Source organism: Panthera onca, chromosome B3, assembly GCF_046562875.1.
Source record: "Panthera onca isolate mPanOnc1 chromosome B3, mPanOnc1 haplotype 2, whole genome shotgun sequence".
In the NCBI taxonomy this organism is placed as follows: Eukaryota; Metazoa; Chordata; class Mammalia; order Carnivora; family Felidae; genus Panthera; species Panthera onca.
The window spans coordinates 1,618,097-1,640,594 of NC_138344.1; the positions used below are offsets into that span (position 1 = coordinate 1,618,097).

General features: G+C 57.3%; 1 protein-coding gene across 4 annotated transcripts in view; it reads left to right on the forward strand.

Moving 5' to 3' along the window:
- Positions 1 to 2,562: 2,562 nt before the first annotated feature.
- ARNT2 (aryl hydrocarbon receptor nuclear translocator 2) overlaps positions 2,563 to 22,498 on the forward strand; it is a 149,513-nt gene continuing 129,577 nt past the window's right edge. For 2 of the 4 annotated variants that reach the window (XM_078449090.2, XM_078449094.2), the window contains exon 1: positions 2,961 to 3,233. In XM_078449090.2, coding sequence (XP_078305216.1) covers positions 3,203 to 3,233 — 31 coding nt within the window. In that variant the 5' untranslated portion in view covers positions 2,961 to 3,202. Of the gene's footprint in view, positions 3,234 to 22,498 lie in introns of all 4 variants that reach the window. The other 2 variants (XM_081795824.1, XM_078449095.2) reach the window with 2 other exon arrangements.

Genomic DNA, 22,498 nt, shown 5'->3' on the forward strand with positions numbered 1-22,498 from the left:
AGGCAGGGTGGGGGTAGCGGACCCACGAGCCTTTCCCTCCTGCCTTGAGCAAGAAGTTAGAAGGAACGGAGGACTGAGGGAGGCTGGCAGGGCCGTGCAGCGTGTGACAGAGAAGAAACTCCCTTCTTGTAGACATGTCAGCCCGTTCCCCTACCTTCCATGCCCTCTTTGTCTGAAGAAGGCCCTGCTTTTCGCCCCGGTCTCTTGCTATCTTATTTTTTTTTTGTTTGTTTATTTATTTTGAGAGAACGAGAGAGAGAGAGAGAGAGAATGAGTGGGGGAGAGGCAGAGAGAGAGAGACAGAGAGAAAATCCCAAGCAGGCTCCAAGTTCCACACTGAGCTCGACTTGGGGCTCGATCCCAGGACCGTGAGATTGTGACCTGAGCTGAAATCCAGAGTCGGATGCTCGACCCACTGAGCCACCCAGGCGCCCCGGTCTCTTGCTGTCTTAAAGGGAAGTCAAGGGAAGAGAAGATCCTGGGGTCATCACACACTGTCCGATGGGAGTCCCGGGTCTCACGTCAGAACTCGCGGGGATGTGAGGCAGGGTCCAGGTGACCGACCGCTTCCCCCACATGTGTCACCCGCACTGTGGCCGCCAGCCCCGGTCACCGCTGGGAGCGGCACACTGAATCACGTGCTAGGGGCCCAGCTGGTCTGCACCCATTTACAAAAAAAGAAAGCGGGCCTCAGCTTCCAACTTCACAGCCTCCTCTGGAATTTAAAACAGTTCTAGGTGGTTTAAAGGTGCGGACTGAGGCTGCTAACTGGTCACGGCCCGCCAGCCGTCGTAATTAGCACGAGACCACTGTATCGTGTAAATGCCGCTCAGTGTTCAGCAATGACTAACCGCTCCATTTCAGGCTGTTTACTTAAGAGCGGGGCTTTCCTCCACAATGGATGTTTCTGGGTATTTACCCACTTAGCAAGAGAGGAGAGAGGAGAGAGGAGAGAGAGAGAAAGAAAAGGTGAAACGTCTCTGTTAAATTCACACACGCTTCTTACTTACTGAAAACCACAGCACGACAGGCTAGGTCTGTCTCCAAGCGGACTACGGAAGTGTCCCGGCCTCTAGCAGCTGGCCACACGCTACCCAGACAAATGCAAAAAGAAGGATTAAAGGTATCTGCGGAGTAACCCCTGGAAAACGGGCGGCAGGCCTGAGCACACAGTGAGAGAGTAAAACTTGTCAACAGATAAGTATGTATATGGTAAATGTGTGTGTGTGTGTGATGACGGTCATGTTCACTACAATTTTCTTTTCTAGGGAGAATGTTGCAAACCTATCTGTGTGCAGACAATACCAAAGCGAGCCTCGTGTGACGGCGGGTGGGGAAAGCCCAAGGAGAAAAGCTGGCCGCCTTGAGGGGCAGGGAAGGCTGGACAGCGCGGGGCTCAGTGCTGGGTGCCGTGTATGGAGACGGGCCAGCACGACAGGCCTGCCGGTGGGGCCCGGGGCCCGGAAGGGCACTGTTCTAGACAGCGGGAACATTTAAGATGGACTTTTTTTACCTTGTCTGAGGTGGAGTGAACGAGTGGACGCCCCTGGCATTTACCGTAGGAAATCCTCAGTCAGGTACCTATTGTGTATCGAGTGCCTGTGGGTATTGGAGTGCTGATGCCTGGTGTAGAAAAGAGGCTGGGTTCTCCTTTGGCTTGATCTCGGGAAAATCAGGAACATTCTACTTGATGCAACGATGGCGGGGGGTGGGGAGGAGGGCTCAGTTGTCATCCGAGTTGATCTCTACCTGCCTGGGCCTGGCCTATCTCATTGCCAAAGCCAACACCCTTCGATCTTTTCACTTGACGTGCGTGTCTTTGTCCACCTCGCCACGTTCCGCTCATTTCTTCCAAGGCTAGTGTTCATTTTCCCGATCACTCCACCCTCTCTCTGCCCGGATTCATTCCCCAGTGACCACCACGCCCCCCCACCCCCAACCCTCCAGGCATCTGTGTGTTTCTTGAGCGCTCCTCGCCTCCCCACCCCCAGGTTGGAAGCCCAGGAGGACAGAGCCCCTGTGGCTTTCTTTCCCTGCTCTGCCCACCCGGCACCTAGTTGGCACCTGGCAGACTTTCAGCGTCTGCTCAATCGATAACCGAATGAGTATCATTAAGCGCCTATTAGTCAGATCAATAGTGACAAACTCCCCAATAACCATGCTTATTTGAAAATACATCCCAAGCATTGTTTCTCTACCCGCCCCCCGCCCCCCCCCCCCCTGCTTCTCTGCAGGGATTGAAGGCAGTCTGATGTTTTTGCAAACGTGTCCCCGTTTAGGGGCCGTCTTGTCCTTGTTGGCTCTCCCCTGGGATGTATCCATTCTTTCCCGGAAGCTTGCACACAGGGCGCCCGCCTTGGCGGGTTTGCTTCCTAAGCGCCGTGGTCTTTCACGGGGATGCTGGGGTCTGGTAGAAAAACAGGGGTGCCTCCACGCTCTGCGCACCCCAACCCTCTCACCAGGCTCTGCAGATAAAAACACTTAAAAACCCGGTTAAATCTCGGTTTGCTGGTGTCGCTACGGCTCCTGCAGCCGCCCCAGGTAACAGGCACCGCGGTGGGCAGGCGGGAGGAAGGCAGAGCGGGTGCGCCCCTCGACGCTAAGGCACTCCCGGCTCCGGGGCCGACTGCCTGGGCCGCGGTGCGTACCGAGCGCGCTCCGAAGCGGTCCCCGGCCTCGGAGACTTCTGGGCGCCGGGCGCTCAGCCCTCGGCCCCGGGCCCGGGCAGCAGGCGGCGCGGCGCCGGCATGCTAAGTGGGCCGCACTGGGCGCCTTTGTTCCCCGCGCCTCCGAGGACCGCTTCCCTCTGCATCCTAATGGGCTCGTCCCCGCGCCCCCCTCCGCGTCCCGGACCCCGGGGCGCCGCCCGCCCCCGCCCCGCGGGCTGAGCACCTGCGCCGCCCCCCGCCGCGCCCCCCAGCGGGGGGTCCGGCGGCCCGCCGCGCAAGTCTCGCGGTGCTACGGCCCCGGCGGGGGAGCCGCGGCCCGCGCCCCCCGCCGCGCGACAAAGGCCGGCCCGGGAGGCGGGGGCGGGGCGGGGCGGCGGCGGCGGCGCGGGGGCGGGGGGGGGGGGGAGCGGAGGCAGCGCCCGCCCGCGCCGTCCTTTGTGTGGCGGCGGCGGCGGCGCCTGGGCCCGCCCGCCCTCCGGGGCCCGGCTCCGCGCCGCCCTCCGCCCCGCCCGGCCGCCCGGCCTCCCGGCAAGATGGCAACCCCGGCGGCGGTCAACCCTCCCGGTGAGTAGCGGCCCGGCCGGGACCCGCGCTCGGGGGTTCTGCGCTCCGGGGACCCGCGCTCGGGGTGGGGGGGGGGGGGCGGCTGCGCTCCGGGGACCCGCGCTCCGGGGACCCGCGCGCCGCAGCCCCGGCCCCGGCCGCAGCATCAGCACCGGCACAGCCCCGGCGGCGGAGGCGGGCCTCGCGGTCCCCGGGACCCCCCCCCCCCCCCGCCTCGCGTGCCGAGGACGCCCGCCGCCGGCTACCCGGTGCCGCGCGCTGTCGCGTTCGGGGCGCGGCCCCGTGGCATCTCCGGCGGCGGCCGCGGCGGCGGGAGGGCACGGCGCGGGCGCGGGCAAAAGTTTGGAGCCGGGATTCAACAGGGTGGACCGGGGTGGAGCTCGCGGCTGGTCCCCGCGCGGCCCGCCCCCGGGCGCCCCGGTGCCCCCTCCCCGCCCCCCCCGGCTCCGCAGTGGGCACGGGCGCCCGGCCTGCGGCGGCGGCGGCGGCGGCGGTGGCGGCGGCGGCGGCGCGGAGCATCCCGGCCCCTCCCGGCTCGCGCCCTCTGCCTCCGCGGGCCGCCCTGTCCTCAGGGTGCGGCCGGTGACAACCGTGCTCGCCCCGGCAGATTTCGAAAATGGAACTAGGTCCTGCTAAGCGGGACTACTGACCTGGTTTGCAGTGGGCACAGGGAAACCCCGGCTTAGTTGGGGAGTCGGGCTCCCTAGGGGTGCCCAAGAATGGGAAGGGGACACGCAGGCGGCTGTGAAGTTTTGGTGTCGCGCCAGCATGGCTTGGTGCCGGGTCTGGGGGGCATGCAGGCTGACGAGTCAGAGGCCAGTCCTCAAGGAGCGCCCCCCCCCCCCCCCCCCCCCCAGAGGGAGGTGGCCTGTTGGAGGTGGTGATGGGGTGGGGTGCCTAGCAGAGAAAACAAAACTGTCGTCAGAGTTAGGAGTGAAGGATCCCCTGCATCCAAAGTGGTCAGGGGGCGCTTTTGGAGATCAGACATTTCCCAACTGGCCTTGGGAGGATTGGAAGGTTTGAAAGTGCAGAGCAGGGCCCAGGGGGCGTGCGTGGGGAGGGGACAGCGTGAATGGCAGACACACTGAGTAGGTTTCAATGAATATTCGGGGACTCCAGGGATTTAGGAGGGAGCAGTGGGGTTTCACAGACTGGTTCGGCCCTGAAGGACAGCCTAGGGAGTCGACTCCCTCCCCGCTCCCCCCACCCCCCCAGGTTAAGGAGTCCTTGGTGGTCTTGAACGCGGAAGTCATGTGATCATGGTTCTTCTGGAAGGTTGACTTGTCAGCCATGTCTAGATAACCTAGAAAGGAAGGAGCAAGGTTGGAGGCAGAGAGGCTGGTCCAAACGAGGCATATGGTGGGGAGGCCTGGAGTCGACAAACTGCTCGGAGTTGGGGCATGGGTAAGAGGGGGGGGCCCTGGAGACACAGGTAGGGAGTCTGAGTAGCTCCCGAGAGGCAGGTTCCATAAGAGAACCTCAGAAGTCTCAGAAGAACTGACGGGGAGCTCCCGGTCCAGGATACGGAAGGGGAACGTGGCACATTTGGAGACCGCCCCTCAAGTTTGCTAGTGACTCAAGTCTGCAGTTTCAGCCGGGTCCGCTGCTTACGAACCAATAGCCAGTTGATGGATTTAAATGTTGTGATGTTAAAAAAAAAAAAAAAAAAAGGCAAACACAGTAACATGAAGATGTTTTGGTCCCATACAGGCTTATATTGGAAAGAGGAGTACGAAACTGAGGAAACTGAGGGCGTTTACCTAACACACACACACACACGCACACACACACACACACACACACACACACACCATTACATCACTGTTGGAAACGATTTTGTTCGTCATCGTGGTCCCACGAGCCGCCCGGAGTCAATAGGGCAGCTGCCTGGCGTGGCAGCGTGGTGCCCATGAGTGTCCGTGCCCCGGACGCCGGGAGACCCCACTGCTACAAGTGAGGGGTTGTTTTTATTATTTGGAAACACCGGGCCTCCTTGACAGACGGTGATGTCTGTGTGTCCTGTCCATTGGCTGAGAGGCCAGGGATCGTGAGCACGGAGAGGTCTTCTCAACGGAAGAGTCTTTCTCTGACCCGGTGCCCTGGGGTGACACTCAGCTCTGTGGGGCGTGTTGCTCCCGGCCCCTGTGAATATCTGCCTTCTCTCTAAGGAGAAGGCCGATATAGTTTGAACGGATAGGTTGAAAGGCTTGAGCCCAAGAGAGAGACTTCAGATCTGACTTGCAGTTTACAGCAAAGAGAGGCAGGGCACCCAAGCTTCTTGCCAAGTCCACTGCTCCGGGGCAGGAGTCCCTGGATGCTTCTTTGAGCATCTCATCCTCCTGCCGCACCCCTGGCCCTGGACATTGTTGCTCTGCAGAGAGTAAGAGCTTGGTAAACACGGGCCGATGCACCGGGGGGCACCGAGATCTCTGTGTGCTGGTACTTTGTGCCCAGGGTACAAAGGCCGCAGCCCGTCACCTCCCCGCCCACCCACACGCTTTTTCCGTTTTCCCAGCTGAGCCCTCACTGCCCACCGGCAGGCCCCTCCGCAGTTCTGCGTCTCCGTGAGGCAGGGCGAGGGCACTCGGGGGCCCGGTGATGCCCGAGGAAGCTGGAGGTTTCACATCCTGTGGTGGTTCGGGCGACAGGAGCCCCATTTAAAGCTCTGATTTGGCCTTTCCAGTCTCCTGCTGGGGTTTCAGGTCTGGATTCCAGCAGCCACTCCGGGGGAGACGGGGCTCCCAGGAATTCTCAGGAACTGACTACTTGGCGTACTGCGTTTCATGGAGCCACGTGCCCGTCCACGGCAGGGACACATCGCTGTTTCATCGACTCCTAAGGAAAGACTAGGGCCAATTATACGATGAGGCTCCATTTCAGGCATGTTTTAAAAATGTGCATTGAGAATCAGCCAAGAACCGTGCATTAAGGAAAAACCCATTCTGCTGCTGGCCCATCCACGTGTAAAACATACGGTCATGTTTTCAACAAAAATCTGTGTAGAGTTTACGCTCTAGGCATGTGCCATGATGGCCTTTTGAGTTCTGCCAAATGAAGAGAACAGTGTCTGAAAAAGCTTCCCTTGTTCTCAGCCAATAGTTACCGTGCAACTATTTTTTTTAAAGCTTATTTATTTATTTTGAAGGGGGTGTGCAGAGAGAGGGAGAGGGAGAATCCCGCGAGCAGGCTGTGCGCCGTCGGCCTGGGGGCTCGATCTCGCAAACTGTGAGATCCTGAGCTGAGCCAAAATCAAGAACCAGACGCTCAGCCCACTGAGCCCCGCAGGCTTCCCTTTACTGAGCAACTGTTATGTGCCAGGTACCGAGAGCTAGGTTCTGGGTGATCAGTGGTAAACCCAGGACAGCGCCTGCCATCGTCCTGTTTGCCGGTGGCCGGGGAATACGTAGTTGTAAAGAATCACGCGGATGTGTGAGTTATGACATCGCTAATGCTACAAATGAAGGAGGTTTGGGGTTTGCCTCTTGGAGGGGGAAGCTTATTTTCTTATATTAAATATAATTTATTGTCAAATTGGTTTCCATACCACACCCAGTGCTCATCCCAACAGGTGCCCTCCTCCATGCCCATCACCCACTCTCCCCTCTCCCCCAACCCCCGTCAACCCTCAGTTTGTTCTCAGTATTGAAGAGTCTCTCATGGTTTGCCTCCTTCCCTCTCTGTAACTTTTTCCCCCCCTTCCCCTCCCCTCTGGTCTTCTGCTGAGTTTCTCAAGATCCACATATGAGTGAAAACATACGGTATCTGTCTTTCTCTGCCTGACATATTTCACTCAGCATAATACCCTCCAGTTCCATCCACGTTGCTGCAAATGGCCAGATTTCATTCTTTCTCATTGCCAAGTAGTATTCCGTTGTGTATATAAACCACATCTTCTTTACCCGTTCATCAGTTGATGGACATTTAGGATCCTTCCGTAATTTGGCTATTGTTGAAAGTGCTGCTATAAACATTGGGTACAGGTGCCCCTCTGCATCAGCACTCCTGTATCCCGTGGATAAATGCCTAGCAGTGCTATTGCTGGGTCATAGGGTAGATCTAGTTTTAATTTTGTGAGGAACCTCCACACTGTTCTCCAGAGCGGCTGCACCAGTTTGCATTCCCACCAACCGTGCAAGAGGGTTCCCGTTTCTCCACATCCTCGCCAGCATCTAGAGTCTCCTGATTTGTTGATCTTAGCCGCTCCGACCAGTGTGAGGTGGTATCTCAGTGAGGTTTTGATGAGTATTTCTGAGGGAGCAACTTAAAACAAGTTCTTTTTTCCGAGCACTTGATTTTATTGCTTTCTCTTACAGATCGCTCCATATAAAGCCAACTTGGTATATCGATCAGCAGATTTAGAATCAAAACACTCTGACGTGACAGTTGCTACAAAAAAGTCAAGAGGACATTGTGTCAGAGGGTTCCTAGGCGGTCATCGTTTTTAAGGGTTTGTCTTCTTCATTGAGGTTGTCCTGACACTTGCGACGTTGCACGGGCGATTGCAGACATTTGGTTAATACACAGGTCAGGACTGCTGTCTATCACGAGACATGTTATAGGTGAGAAGGCGGGCGTGGGAACTGTGGATCTCGGCGAAGGTGATAGTGAAACTGATGATCGATGTTGCAGGGGGTTCTACGAGGCAGTACTTTATGACCAACCACTTAGCGTTTGCTGCATAGGTGGGGTGCATTCTAATATGGACGTGTATACGTTCGTAAAACAGAATACGTATTAATCGAACAGAGTAAGTGTACGATGTGTAACGAAAAGCTTTGCGAGACTGTATTTCAGGTTAAGACGAACTTTGTGACATTTATGTGATTTTCCCTTTTGTTGCTGTTGAGTGTAGTTGGCACACAGTGTTATATTAGTCTCACGTCTTACGTTATCCTGGGCCCCACAAGCGTGGCCACCGTCTGTCACCACGTGGCACTGTTATGGCACCATCGGCTGTATTCCACGTGCTGCGCCTTCCGTCCGTGGCCTCCTCGTCCCGTGACTGGTGGCCTGGACCCCCCTCTCCCCTTCACCCATTTGCGATCCCCCCACCCACTCCCTTCTGGCAACCACGAGTTTGTCCTCCGTATTTATGGGTTTTTGTTTTTTTTTTTTTTTTTTAGTTTAATACATGTAAGGGCAATCGTGTAGTATTTGTCTTTCTCTGTCGGACTTATTTCACTTAGTATAATGCTCTCTGGGTCCATCTATGTTGTTACAAATGACAAGATCTCATTTTTTTTAATGGCTGAATCATATTCCATTGTGTGTATGTATGTGTGTATATATATGTAGATACATACGTATCTACATATGTATCTACATATGTATATATATGTAGATCCATGTGTGTATATGTGTATCTATGTATGCATATATATCTATATATGTATCTATATATGTATCTATTTATATCTATATCTATATCTATATCTGTATCTATATCTATATCCACACCGCATCTTTATCCATCTATTGATGGACACTTGGGTTTCTGCCTCATCTTGACTATTACAAATAAGGCTGCAGTAAACACAGGGTTGCATATATCTTTTTGAGTTAGTGTTTGTTTTCTTTGGGTAAATACCTAGTAGTTGACTTACTGGGTGATATGGTAATTCTGGTTTTAACTTTTTGAGGAACCTCCACACTGTTCTCCACAGCGGCTGCACCAGTCTGCTTTCCCACCAACAGTGCAAGAGGGTTCCCGTTTCTCCGCATCCTCGCCAGCATCTAGAGTCTCCTGATTTGTTCGTTTTAGCCGCTCTGACCGGCATGAGGTGGCATCTGAGAGTGGTTTTGATTTGTGTTTCCCTGATGACGAGTGATGTTGAACACCTTTTTGCGTGTCTGTTGGCCTCTGGATGTCTTCTATGGAAAGATGTCTGTTCAGGTTCTTTGGTCGTTTTCTAATCAGACTGTTCGTTTTTGGTGTTGAGTTGTGTATGTTCTCTGTGTAGTTTCGATATTAACCCCTCATTGGATGTGTCGTTTGCAGATATCTTCTCCCATTCCGTAGGCTGCCTTTTCATTTTGCTGATGCTTTCCTTTGCTGTGCAAAAGCTCTTTATTTTAGTGGCGTCCCAGTAGTTTATTTTTGCTTCTGTTTCCCTTGCCTTAGGAGACGTATCTAGAAAAATGTTGCTAAGCCTGTTGTCCAAGGCATGACTGCCTGTTTTCTTTTAGGAGTTTCATGGTCTCGGGTCTCACATTTAGGTCTTTAATCCATTTTGAGTTTATTTTTGTGCCTGGTGTAGGAAAGTGGTTCAGTTTCATTCTGGATGTGGCTGTCCAGTTTTCCCAGCACCTTTTATCAAATGGACTGTCTTACATATTCTTGCCTTGAGGAGCCAACCTGTGAGTGGAGATCCGAGGAGTGAAGAGAAACACGGGCAAGCAGGTGCATTCTGGGAAGAGCCTCTGCAAAGGCCCTGGGGTCAGAAGGGCCCGTCTGCTTTGAGGAACCAGAGCCGGTCAGAGCAGCTGGAGGTGCGGTGGGCGGGTGGGGTCTCGAGCAGGGGAGGGACGTGACGTGACCCGCACTCTGCTGGGCCCTGGCTGCTGTGCGGAGAGCAGATTGGAAGGCCGGACTCCGGTTGGAGGTGGCTGCCAGGGACCCCGGCTGGCAGGGGAGACGCGGAGAAGCACACGGAGGTGAGGTACCCCTTGGGGCGGGGCCGCCACGCTGAACACGCACATCCTCGTGCATCTAGCAGTGGGCCGGGGACCCCCCGTGTGACCGCCTGCAGCCGCTCCTTTTGGGCAGAACCGGCAGGGCCACGGTGGGGAGGGTGGGTGTGGTGTGCGCCTGGGTGACAGGAGGTGACCGGACTGGGGAGCCCCCGAGACGAGCCGCCGAGACTGGGCGGGAGCTGTCGCGGAGACAGCAGTCAGGCTGGAGTCCCTCTGTCCCCGTCGGTCTGTGCTGACGCTGGCTGACATGCCCGGGGACGTCATCCCCCTGTGCCACGGCCCCTGGGTGCTGGGCCGTAACGCAAGGGGCAGGTACTGGCAGCCGTGTGGGGCCGGCCGGGCCTGCAGACAGGCTGGTGGGGGCCGTCACTGCTCAGGCGGGCCCTTCCACCCCTTGCACCCCGATGCCACGCACCCGATTCTGGCCCAGACCCTCGGCTCCAGAGCTCTGGCCGGCGCCGAGCTCCCCTGTCTGCACCCGCCCCTTGCCCACACCTGAGGGTTTCCCTGCCCATGCCCTCTGCTCCTCCTGGTCCCGGCTTGGATCGTCCCTTCTCCCAAAGCCTGTCTCCAGAGACGGCGTGCCCATGCTGCCGTCCGCCCGGGCCCCGTGCACTCTGCATCTGGAGCATTTCCGTGACCCGGGGTGGAGCGGTAAGGTACGTAGCTGCTGCTGGATGCCTGGGTCTCCTGCTGGCCCCGAGGCCCCACGAGGGCGGGGGGAGCCTTCCTCACCCTGCAGCCCCTCCCGTCACACCGCCTCCCGCATGGCAGGCTGCCCATAAGGTGTGCCCGTGGACAAGTGCACGGGTGCCGGGGAACCGTGTTACATGCCCGTGCGCACCTGCTTGTGAACGCCTGCCTGGGAGACAAGCTGTGCGGCGTGTTCGTGGGTCCCCGAAACAGGAGGCCAGAGCTGTCGAATTTAGGTTCTGGCCTTGGTTTGGGGGAACTGGTTTTGATCTGTAAATCCTAGCAGAGTGGTCCGAACCCAGATCAGCTCCTCCAGACTTCGTCTCATCGTAAAGGAACCCGGGAGATGCACAGATCGTATCCTCTGCCCCAGAAGGAGGGGAGGTCAGACTGGCAATAACCTGGCGACCGGCTGGGAGTCGTGGGAGGCCCGTGCCCACCGCCTTCCTTACGAAAGTCCCCGAGGGTCCCCTGGAAGGGGTCTCCCCGTTCTGCCTTCTGTTCTGCGTGCGGAACCGTGGGTGTGGTGGGCGTGATTCCCGGGGGGCTCCAGACACGACACGGAGGCAGCTTCACTTCTGTTCAGGGGATGCCCGCCGCCCCCCGACGCGATGCTGCTGGGCCCGAGGCCAAGCCCTTTGCAGACAAGGAGCCTCTGTGGCCTTCAAGACTGCAACACTTTGACCGTTTTCCAGGCGAATCCACAGAAAAAGCGAAACTGCCCACGAGCAGGTACTTCCTGCTGTTGTACATTGTGCAGAAGCAGGGGGCCTCTTTCGCCGCCTTGGTTGTGCCGTGAGGGTGGCCAGGCGGAGCCCGCGGGTCCCCCAGCCCCTGCCGAGGCGCCCCCTCCTTTCCTGCTCATAACTGACTCCCTTCCCCCGAGTACAACAATAAACAGACAGGACTTTTCCCCCCAAAGACCATGTGCACATACAGAAGAGAATCGTTCTGAACACACTGCTTTGTTGCCTTTATTTCCCTTAATTCATAGTACGAATGCCACAGCCTCTGTCTTATGGCCCCGTCCTCATCTATGGGCTCTGTCTCTCATGCTTACGTTCATAGCATTTGCTACGCTTTTCCGTTCGTCAGAAGTATGCACAGCGTGTTCATGGACGTCCCTGTATGTAAATATACAATTACATGATTTCTTTCTCCCCTTAGGTTAACTTCCTAGAGGAGAATCGAACAATCAGATGGGTTTAAATGCTTTTTAGAAATATGCTTTTTTTGCTTTAATGTTTATTTCTTTTGAGAAAGAGAGCACGAGTGGGGGAGGGACAGAAAGAGAGGGAGAGAGAATCTCAAGCGGGTTCTGCACAGAGCCTGACGTGGGGCTCAATCTCACAACTGTGAGATCGTGACCTGAGCTGAGGTTAGGAGTCAGACTGAGCCCTCCAGGTGCCCCACATGCTTTTATTTTGTATTGGTTTCCGCAGAGGTTAACCCAGAGGCTCAGACTGGTTCAGAGACTTGCCTGGGGTTCCCACAGTATAAATGGGGGAGGAGGAATGGGCCCCCGCGAGGTCTTCTCTTCCACGTGGCCTTTTCCAGCTAGAGGTGCCATCAGCTGCCCTGGAAACCTTGGATCGCTGCTGCCTGTCTGTGCGTGGCCCGGGCCCGTCCCCAGGGCTTTGAGAGCACGGGGCAGGGGGGGCGCTGTCCTCCCTCTGCCTGCGCCCTGTGGGCTTAGACAGTTTGTGGTGGTTATTCCTGCTTTGGATGCAAACCCAGGAGGTTTTAACACCTGGGGTTAAGTGTGTGTGTGTGTGTGTGTGTGTGTGTGTGTGTGTGTGTGTGTATTTGATTTGCGGACCCCTGCACTGGATAGATACCTCTCTCCCCGGGCCCCGGTGACAAAGGAGAGGCTAGCTGTAGGACAGCTGGGGAGGACTCCCAGGCTGGCACCGAAACCAGGCTCCATGGGTAGATCAGGGCCTCCCGAGAGCCAGATCAGCGAAGGCCTTGCTGGCAGCTGAGTGAGGAACCAGGAGAGAAGGGGGTCATCCTCTGTTCATCAGATCCTCCCGGGGCCCTGCAGTGGTCCACTGGGGCCATCAGAGGCTTGTAGCCTGTCGATGAGGCTTCTGCCTGCCGAGTTTTGCCTGGCCCACCGAACTGTCCTAGTGGCAGTTAAGGAAAAAGCCACTGAAATTGCTAAGATAAGGGAGGCCAGGAAAGCTGTGTGGATACACCTTGCAACATCAGTGAATGAGCCGGGTCCCAGACTTCGAGGCAACAGGAGGCCGGATGTTCATTTATGTACGCATTTTTTAAATTTAAATTTAAATTTTATTTCATTTGAGAGAGAGAGAGGGAGAATGAGCGGGGGAGGGGCAGAGAGAGAGGGAGACACAGAATCCGAAGCAGGCTCCAGGCTCCGAGCCGTCGGCACAGAGCCCGACGCGGGGCTGGAACCCACGCGCTGTGAGATCCTGACCTGAGCAGAAGTCAGACACTCAACCGACTGAGCCACCCAGGGGCCCCTCCACAGATTTTAAATTCATGGCTATCTCCAAACGGTATTCTCTTTCTTATCTCGGAGAGCCATCTGACCCAGCCGTGTGGCAGAGCCTCTCAGAAACCGGGCACGGGAGTAGAGGTGTGTCCGCAGAGGTGTGTGGTTTCTAGAGGGGGTCTGGTTGTCACGACATTGAAGGGGGTGGGGAGGTGGGGGGGGGCATCTGGTGGGTGGAGGCCAGGGATGCTGTTGAACGTCCCACGGCCCCCACACAGCGCAGTTATCCGGCCCCAGATGGCACTCGTGCCCGGGGGGAACAGCCCCGGTGTGTGGGGACAGGACTTTTTATAACCTCTGGGCACTGGCAGCTGGCCAAGGAGCCCAGAAGTTCCGTGGGGCGTGTGGCCGGCAGAGAATTAGGGGCTGGCTCCCACGGCCGGCACGTCGGCGGTGGCCGTAAGGACGAGGTGGTACTTTTCAGATAATCATGATACCCGTGAAGGAAGTTAATTTAAATGTGAAATAACAGAACCGCCAGATTTTTTTTTTTATTATTATTTTTAGAACAGCATTGATGTTTCTATCACATCAGCAGTTTGAAATGAGGCGTAGTCCGGAATCATCTGCCGTAATTGGATATGCTTGATGGATTCCAAGTTCCCCAAAGAATAAAATGAATGAATGTGTTCAAGGATCACAGCTGTGTTCTCTCCTTTGGAAGGCAGTTCCCACCAGAAATCTTCCCGTTGGGTTCGGGTAGCTTGTCCAGCGGTTTCGGAAACGGCCTCCAGGACAGGCACGTTGGGACAGTTTCTGCCAATGACTGGCCGCCCGCTGGACGGCAGAGGGAGGGGACCCCACTGGCGCCTCCCGCGGGCACGGAGGACGCGAAAGGCCGGGCTGGGGGCATACGGCCGCTTCTGGGACGAGAGCCTGTGGCCTTCCCTGAAGCCCGTCTCCAGCTGCCTGCCGGGGGCGTCTGTCCGTGTGTCCCCCGGACCCTGAAGCCTGCCTCTCCTGCACTTCCTGCTCCCCCTAGGGCCCCGGTGGCGGTGAATGGCGCCTGTCTCCATTCACCGGCCAGAGCCAGACAGTAATTATTTTAATCGCTTACCCACCTAATTAAACAGATATTAATTGGATGCCAACTGCGTGCTCACAGCGGCGTGCCAGGGCCGGCGTGGTTTCCGCTTTCGCGGAGCTCGCCGTGTCTTAGATAATCAGGGGCGCGAGGCGATCATCAAAATAAGTAGCGGGAGAGAGAGGGGTCTTCGTTTCCAGATGCCACGGGGAGGCCCGAAGTGGAGGGGACAGGGGCAGAGACCGAGGGGGGGGTCTACCCCCAGGTACGTTGGCGGTAAGCCCGGCCGAGCCGGGCGGTGCACTGGATATCGCCGATGCGGGGGCAGGAGCGCCATGTTCCCGATTCGGTCACGGGGCGGGTAGGGCGCCGTTTTCCAGGCCAGAGGACCCGGCGAGTCGGGGCCCTTGGGGGTATTTTGGTGGAGGCGGCGGGGAGAGCACGATCGGTCTCGCACATGCTGAGCTCAAGACACCTAAGTGCCTCGGGGATTTGCCGGGAGCCTCGGAGTCGCTCGTTTCCCTTCGGGTCGGTCGGGGCATCTTGTGTTGCTTTAACCACCGTGTCCCCAGTTCCTCGACCGAGGCGTGGCACGCGATTGGTGCCTCATGAGCGTTCGTGGAGTGGGCGCCCGACGTGAGCTCCACGTCTCCCAGACGGCAAGCCAACGGAGAGTTGGGTCCACCACAAGGTTGTTCTGGTTCCGGTGACGTTTACGGGGGGCGGGCAGCTGGCTCGCAGAGAAGTGGCGAGAACGGAGCACAGGACCGGGCTCCCCGAGGGTCAGCCGCGGCCTGTGTGCCGGGTTCTCCCGCTGGCCTCTGTCTCCCTGGGCAACTTGAGGGTGCATGGTGCACCCCGTGCCCCGTCCCTTCTGAATACTGCCACGTGTCTCCTGGTGACGAGGGGACAGGCCCCCCACTAAGTACCTGAGACACGCGGTGTGGCATCCCACACGGAGCTCGCGGCTGCCTCCGTGTGCAACCCTGTGTCGGCAAGAGCCAGACCTCCCAAGTCCCGCGGACCCTGTTGTCAGCGCCCCGAAATTCCTCGGGAGCCGCTGTCGTCGCTGCGCGCCCCAGACTTGCGAGCACACGATCGGTCTCTCCTCACCACCCCCGTGCCGCCCTCTCTGCCCACGGGTCCCGCCCCCGTGCTGTGACAAAAGCACGCTTTTGCACCGCGAGACATCTCCAGAGTTCTTTCTTGACCGTCGCGACGCCACGTCACTGGGAAAAAGGACGTTCTCTTAGGGGACAACAGTTTGTGACCCACGTCAGGGCATCAGCGTCCAGGTGACCCCCAACGTCGCACCCCCCGACCCTACTCTTACTCCGTTAGGCGTTCTTCCAGAAACCTGCTGTTTCCTGGTCCTCGGTTTCATCCAGGGTCGCAAATCCCACTTACTGTACTTCTGATCTTTCCGGCTTATTTATTTCATAACTGGACGTCTGTACCTCTTCTTGCCTTTAACCAGTGCCTGTCACCCCCCCACCACCAGTTCTCTGTATTTAAGAGCGTGTTTCTTTGTTTTTTATTTGTTCATTTCTTTTTGTTTTGTTTTAGATTCCACATCCGAGTCAATCATACGGTCTCTGTCTTTCTCTGTCTGACTTATTTCACACAGCGTAACTCCCTCTGGGCCACGGTTGTGATGTCCCTTTACTCCCCTTTAATTCTGGAACAGTCGCTCAGAGGCGTTGTTGTGTTGGTTTGTTTTGTTTTTTGGTTTTTCTTTTATGGCCTTGACATTTTTTGCCAAGTATGGGCCAGTCATTTTGTAAAAAACCTCCCAATTTTGTTCGATGTTGCCTCATCGTGACACTGAGGTTGTGCTTTTTAAATCAAAAAAAAATCTTAAGGGGCGCCTGGGTGGCTCAGTCGGTTGAGCGTCCGACTTCAGCTCAGGTCATGATCTCACGGTCCGTGAGTTCGAGCCCCACGTCGGGCTCTGGGCTGATGGCTCGGAGCCTGGAGCCTGCTTCTGATTCTGTGTCTCCCTCTCTCTCTGACCCTCCCCCGTTCATGCTCTGTCTCTCTCTGTCTCAAAAATAAATAAACGTTAAAAAAAAAAAAAATTAAAAAAAAAATCTTAAATTTCATTCTATTTATTTATTTTAAAAATTTTTAAATGTTTATTTTTTAGAGAGACAGAGCGTGAGCAGGGGCGGGGCAGAGAGAGAGGGAGACACAGAATCCGAAGCAGGATCCAGGCTCCGAGCTGTCAGCACAGAGCCCGACGCGGGGCTCGAACCCACAGACCGTGAGATCCTGACCTGAGCCGAAGTCGGATGCTCAACCGACTGAGCCACCCAGGCTGCCCCGAAATTTTAAATTTTTATCGAATTTTTAAATTTTTATCAAAAACACCACCAGGGTGACGTTGTGTCACGAGGGCGTCTGTCAGCCGTGACGGCAGGGTCCCGTGTGGCCAGGGCTGAGGAGGGGGATTCGTGGTCTCAGAGCCCCCCATGCTTGGTAAGCCTCCTCTGTGGGTTTGCACACCCTTTGTGGGCAGCCACAGATACTCCTTGGTGAGTGCAGGTCCCGGGGGAGTTTTAAAGAAAAGCCCGTAAGGCTAATACTTCCCTCAACTAAATTTCAACTTCCTCTGACAAATAAAATAATTTTAATCTCACCGTGTAAGGACGATCATATCTCTAATAAAGTCAGTAGGGATTTTGGGCGTTTAATTACCAGCTCTCCCGACACACGCTGCAAGGCTCTTCAGGTGAGCTGCTCGTGTGCGACTCGTGAGACCGCAGTTTGCGGCGAGACCTTCCTTCAGACGGTGGTCGGCGTGTCGCGTGTCCCGCCCTTTGTTGCTGGTGCACGCCCGCGCTGAGATGTGCATTTTCATTTATTCCAGGAGGCTCGTTTGCTCCTTCTGTGTTCCACTGAAGAGATAAGTTTGTAATTTACTGTGACTTTATAAAGAAAGACCTAGTAACTCAAGAGCCGGGGTTCTTTCTGGAATAATTGGCCTGCAGGCACCTGCTGCGTTTTCCTAAGCCAGAGGCCCTCCCTCATCCCTGTCCCTCTCCCCGCGTCCCCCCTTTCTTTCTCCCTTTTTCCTCCTCCTCCTCCAACTCCTCCTTTCTCCCCAACCCCTGCCCATCCCCCCGCCCTTCTCTCTCATCAGAGACCCGAGGGTGGAAATGTTGGCCTCCAACCGCCAACCCGGGCAGGTATGCAGAACGCAGAGCCCTCCCCTCTGTGCGCAGGGGTGATGTGAAGCCGCCTCCTGGGAGAGGGTACTCTGGGCTGTGTCCTCCCGTCCTGTTGTGACTGTCCTTCCCGCCCTCCCCACCTGCTGCTTTCCAGCCCAGTCGTGCCCTGCCCCCCACTCCTCCTCCTCCCTGTCCTCGCGGGCATCACCCAGGGACCGTCCTCCCTCCCAGCACCTCCCATGCACCGGACAGGCCGGGGGGGGCGGGGGGGGGGGGACGGCCGCTCAAGAGGGTCCCCGGACTCTGTGCGGGGCACTTGCCTCTGCAGACGGTGGCTCGGCGCCCCCATCTGCTTCCACCTCCTTAAGCGGCTCCCGCCGCGTCCAGGGCAATCGAGTTTGTACACTTTGTGGACAAACTAGAGGTTCGGACACGGGCCTTTTTGCCTTCATCCGTTCGGCACGTGTGTGTCGGCTGCCTGCCGTCACCAGTCCCGGTGCTCAGGTGCTGGGATATGCTGGGGAGACCCAAGGACGCGGCCGGCTGGGAGGCGTGTGCGGTCTTCTGCGCCTGCGCCCCGAGCACCCCCGCAGCGCAGGTCCGTTAGGCCTGTCGGCCACCAGGTGGCGCCGTCCTACAGGTAACGCCGTTCCTCCCGGAGACCTGCGAGCATCCCCCGGAGGCAGGCGTGTGGGGCCCAGTGCCGCCCTCCGCCCCGTCCCGGAGGCTCTGTCGGTGGATAGGCCGGGATGCAGGGGGGCGGCGTTTGCATTTCGGACCAGTCCCCAGGTGACGCTGATGCTCCTGGTTCCTGGACCACCCCGAGGTCCACCGAGGCAGAGGCCGCGAAGCCAGTGCTGTGCCCGCTGCTGCCCAACCCACCTGGTTCAGGATCCATGAACTCATTGGATCTTCCTGCTGCTTGGGGCTTAATGGCCCCATTTCACAGCTGGTGAGTGTGAGGCTGTTCTGATCCCAGGCGCACTCTCTTTCCACTGTCACCCTGGCTCTCCTGGGTGGCTTCGAGAGGAAGGCAGTGGGTGCGTGAGCGAGCTGTCCTGGGAGAGGCGACTGACGTTGTTAGCTGGGCATCGGGCAGCATGAGAGAGGGACCAGAGCCGTGTCCCTGCCCCGGAGCTCGCTCTGGGCATCGGGCAGCATGAGAGAGGGACCAGAGCCGTGTCCCTGCCCCGGAGCTCGCTCTGGGCATCGGGCAGCATGAGAGAGGGACCAGAGCCGTGTCCCTGCCCCGGAGGTCGCTCTGGGCATCGGGCAGCACGAGAGAGGGACCAGAGCCGTGTCCCTGCCCCGGAGGTCGCTCTGGGCATCGGGCAGCACGAGAGAGGGATCAGAGCCGTGTCCCTGCCCCGGAGCTCGCTCTGGGCATCGGGCAGCACGAGAGAGGGACCAGAGCCGTGTCCCTGCCCCGGAGGTCGCTCTGGGCATCGGGCAGCACGAGAGAGGGATCAGAGCCGTGTCCCTGCCCCGGAGCTCGCTCTGGGCATCGGGCAGCATGAGAGAGGGACCAGAGCCGTGTCCCTGCCCCGGAGCTCGCTCTGGGCATCGGGCAGCATGAGAGAGGGACCAGAGCCGTGTCCCTGCCCCGGAGCTCGCTCTGGGCATCGGGCAGCATGAGAGAGGGACCAGAGCCGTGTCCCTGCCCGGAGCTCACTCTGGGCTCTTGGGGACCCTGCTTTCCTTTCTTCTCATCTATAAGATGAAGGTCAGTCCTTGGTGTGGGGATTTGTTTCATTTATTGTTCTGGGCGTTCAGTGGCCCTTTCAACCTACTAAATTCTTTCTCTGTGTTCTGTCCTTCTGGAAATTCTGGTAGCTGGACATAGACCAGCTGGAGTGGTCCTCCAGGAGGACCCAACTCCTCGATCACTTTGGGGAGATTTAAACTTCTTCAGAAAATAAATCTCTCATTTCTTTCCCCAGAGAAGACTCCAGTTTCTTGGCATCGGGGGTTCACGGAATGCCCTCACTGTCGTTGATGGGATGTCGGGACTCAGGAGAGACAGGGTGTGAGTTCAGTGTGGCGTCTTTCACTGGAAAATGGTGGCTTTTCAAAGCATTTAGGTTAATTGTTTTGTTTTAAGAGAACAAGATTCTCTAATTGAGTAGAATGACTGATGCCCAAGTATACCATCATATACTAGTTACGACTTGAAGAAAGTGATTCAAGGGTTTGAAAATAAAAGGTCTGGCTGTAGTCTGTCAGGCCAATGCAGAGGAAAAGAAACCATGGTCACGATTTTAAAATCAGTGAAAAGGAAATTATGTCACAACATCTCATGGTACAAAGGAGGCCATTTTTAGCCTGTAATTTACTGGGTTTGAACCTTAATGCACCAAACAACATTCTATAACTGACAGGAATTTCTCAGGACCCTTGAATGCAAGCCCCATGTTACTGCATTATTTTTTCCCATCAAATTAAATCTGCCTCATCCTTTCCAGCTTGGCTGTTGGGACGTCCTATCTCATTTTCCCTGGGGAAGGTGACCTTTTCCCTGGGGTCATTTAGGACGCTTTGGGCCTTATGTAGCCCAGGAGCACTGGAAGAGGGGCCTCAGATCTTCTGTCAGTTGCGACTCTTTGTGAGACACTCGTTGCCCAGGTCCTTAGGGTGCACGTGAAGGCAGCCAGCTGGCCGGCTGTCGTTAAATCCAAGTGGGCTGTCAGGAAATTACAGCGTTGAAAAATAAACAAGATTAGGGGATCAGTGGAAGAATTTAATAGCTACTAAACACAGATGAATAGAGAATTAATGAATTAGAAAGTGGGATGGAAGGAATTACGGAGCATTTAGCACAGAGGCTGAGTCAGGACCCAGGAGCATGGGGCTCTGAGTCAGAGCCCCGTGCATAATCCACTTACGCACGTAGATTAGAGCCATGGGCAGAGACGGGTGCAGGGCCGGCCGGAATCCAGGAGAAGAGGCTGGTCACCTTCCAGAACTAATGAGAGGCCCCGAGCCTCGGAGTCAGGAGTTACGGCAGACTGCAAGCGAGAAAAATGAAAAGAAACGCAAACCTAAACCAAGTGTAGTGAAAACAGAAAGGAGCAAAGACAAAGAGGACCAAGGGACTCGAACCCGTCTCCGAACACCTCCCGGCAGGAATGCCGTCCCCGGAGCCCGAGGCGCTGTGCCACCCTTGACACGCCCACGTGTGGCACGCTGCTGTCCCGTGGCCCCCTAAACGGCCGTGTTTCCGTGCAGTCCTGACGGGCGTGTTTCCCTCCCACCCTCTTTTGTGAAGGTGGGTATTCCGGTGGCATTTCCACTGGATGACATGGGGGGCCACGGTCCCTATTTCGGGTCCCCGCGTCTACCCGTGAGTCTCCGGCGAATTAGGTACCTCTCAGGACTGGACGGTTAGGGGAGAAGAGAGCAGCATGTAGGGGGTGCACGCATACAGGAGGAAAGGTTCCCTGTTCCTCTGTGGCCGGGCTGGACGGTAGTTGAGGGCTGTCTCTCCCTTAGGTAGAGCCACAGCTGGGCGGTGCCGGTCCGCGTACTCTCTTCTCGGAGCTAAGCTGCGGGAGCGGAGCCGGCTTCGGGGTGCCGTCCTCTTAGATGCGACGGCCCTCACGGCAGCCCAGCTGCCTCCCAAACTCGGTCTCTGTCGACCTCCTGCCCATCCAGCGAAGCCCCGCCTCTCCATGGCCCTTTCCCCCGGGGCTGCCGTGTGGGGGTGGACCTGGCGAAGGGAAGGGCGGGCGGGCTTGGTGCAAGGTCACGGGCCTCGGTCACGAGGCTGTTCCCTCTCCGGCTCCGTGTGGGGTAAAGGGCGTTTCGCTGCTCCTGACCAGGTCAGATGATCTCCTTTGGAGGAACGCGTTGCACAGGTGAGAAACAAACACCCTCTTTGACTGGGTGCCGTTGACCGACCGCCCGGGTCAGCTCGGGCCGCCGTAACGCGGGGCCGTAGACCCGGCGGCTTCGGTAGCAGAAGTTCAGGTTTTCAGTTTGGAGTCCGGGAAGGTGAGAGCGAGGTGCGGGACGGTTCGGTTCCTGGCCGGAGCCCCCCTGCTGGCTCGATGGCCGCCTTGTCGCCGTGTCTGCTCTGGTGCGGAGGGGGTAGCCTGCTCTCCGTCACCTCCTCCGGCAAGGACGCTGATCCCAGCGCGAGGCCTCACCCTCGAGACCTCCTCCAAGCCTGGTCAGCCCGCACAGGCCCCGCCTCCCTAGGCCGCCACGTTAGGAGCTGGGGCCTCAACCGGGGAGTGGGGCACAGGGGGGCACGAGTCGGTCTGTAGCACCCGCTCGACGTTTCTGTTGGATGTGGTCGCAGCGAGCCACGTTTGGGGCCACGCGGTTGTAGACCTGAGTGGGAAAGGGGAGGTGAAACAGACACAGGGCGGGGGGTCGGCGGGAGTGGCTGACCCGTGACGCCGAGGGACTCCGCCACGGCTCTGCTAAGACGTGAGCGCGGGTCTTGCGAGCCACGTCGTAAAATTATTTTTTGGTTCACGGATCACAGTGGACCATCCAGTCGATTCTGACTTGAGGACAGTGACTGGGAGGGTACCTGATGCAGGACGGGCGCCCAGAAACCCTTCGTGGGGGGGATAGTCCGTGGGAGGGTACCTGATACAGGACGGGCGCCCAGAAACCCTTCGTGGGGGCGATAGTCCGTGGGAGGGCACCTGATGCAGGACGGCACCCAGAAACCCTTCGTGGGGGGCAGGCAGGAGTTGAGAGCCTCGGGACTTAAGTGAGGTCTGCTGGCAGGATGCATGGAAGTCAGCCTGCCACGTGGTTTGGGGAGGAGACAGTGAGCTTGGTTTCGAATGTAGAGACTGAGGTCATCTGTGAAACCTCAGCACGTTATGCCCTGCGGTTAGAGGTCAGAGAGCCGCCCTCTTAGGAAGTGTAGGTCGCTGGCCTCAGCGCTGCGGTCACAGCAGGAGCCCCGCAAGGAAGCCGTGGCCTGGTGTCGCCCAGGGCTTGCCCGCTGCGCTCTCCGAGGGGACGCTTTTCTTTTACGTTTACACAGTCTCAGCCCCGGCAGGTTCGCCGCTGCCCTTCCAAACCTGCCTCCCTGACAATTCCCTTTGTTCTGACCTCTGAGGGATCACAGTCCGCATGCGGCTTCACTTCTCCGTGCGTGTTCACCCCCAGCCCTGCCTCCCGGGTGTCGGGACCCCCCCACACC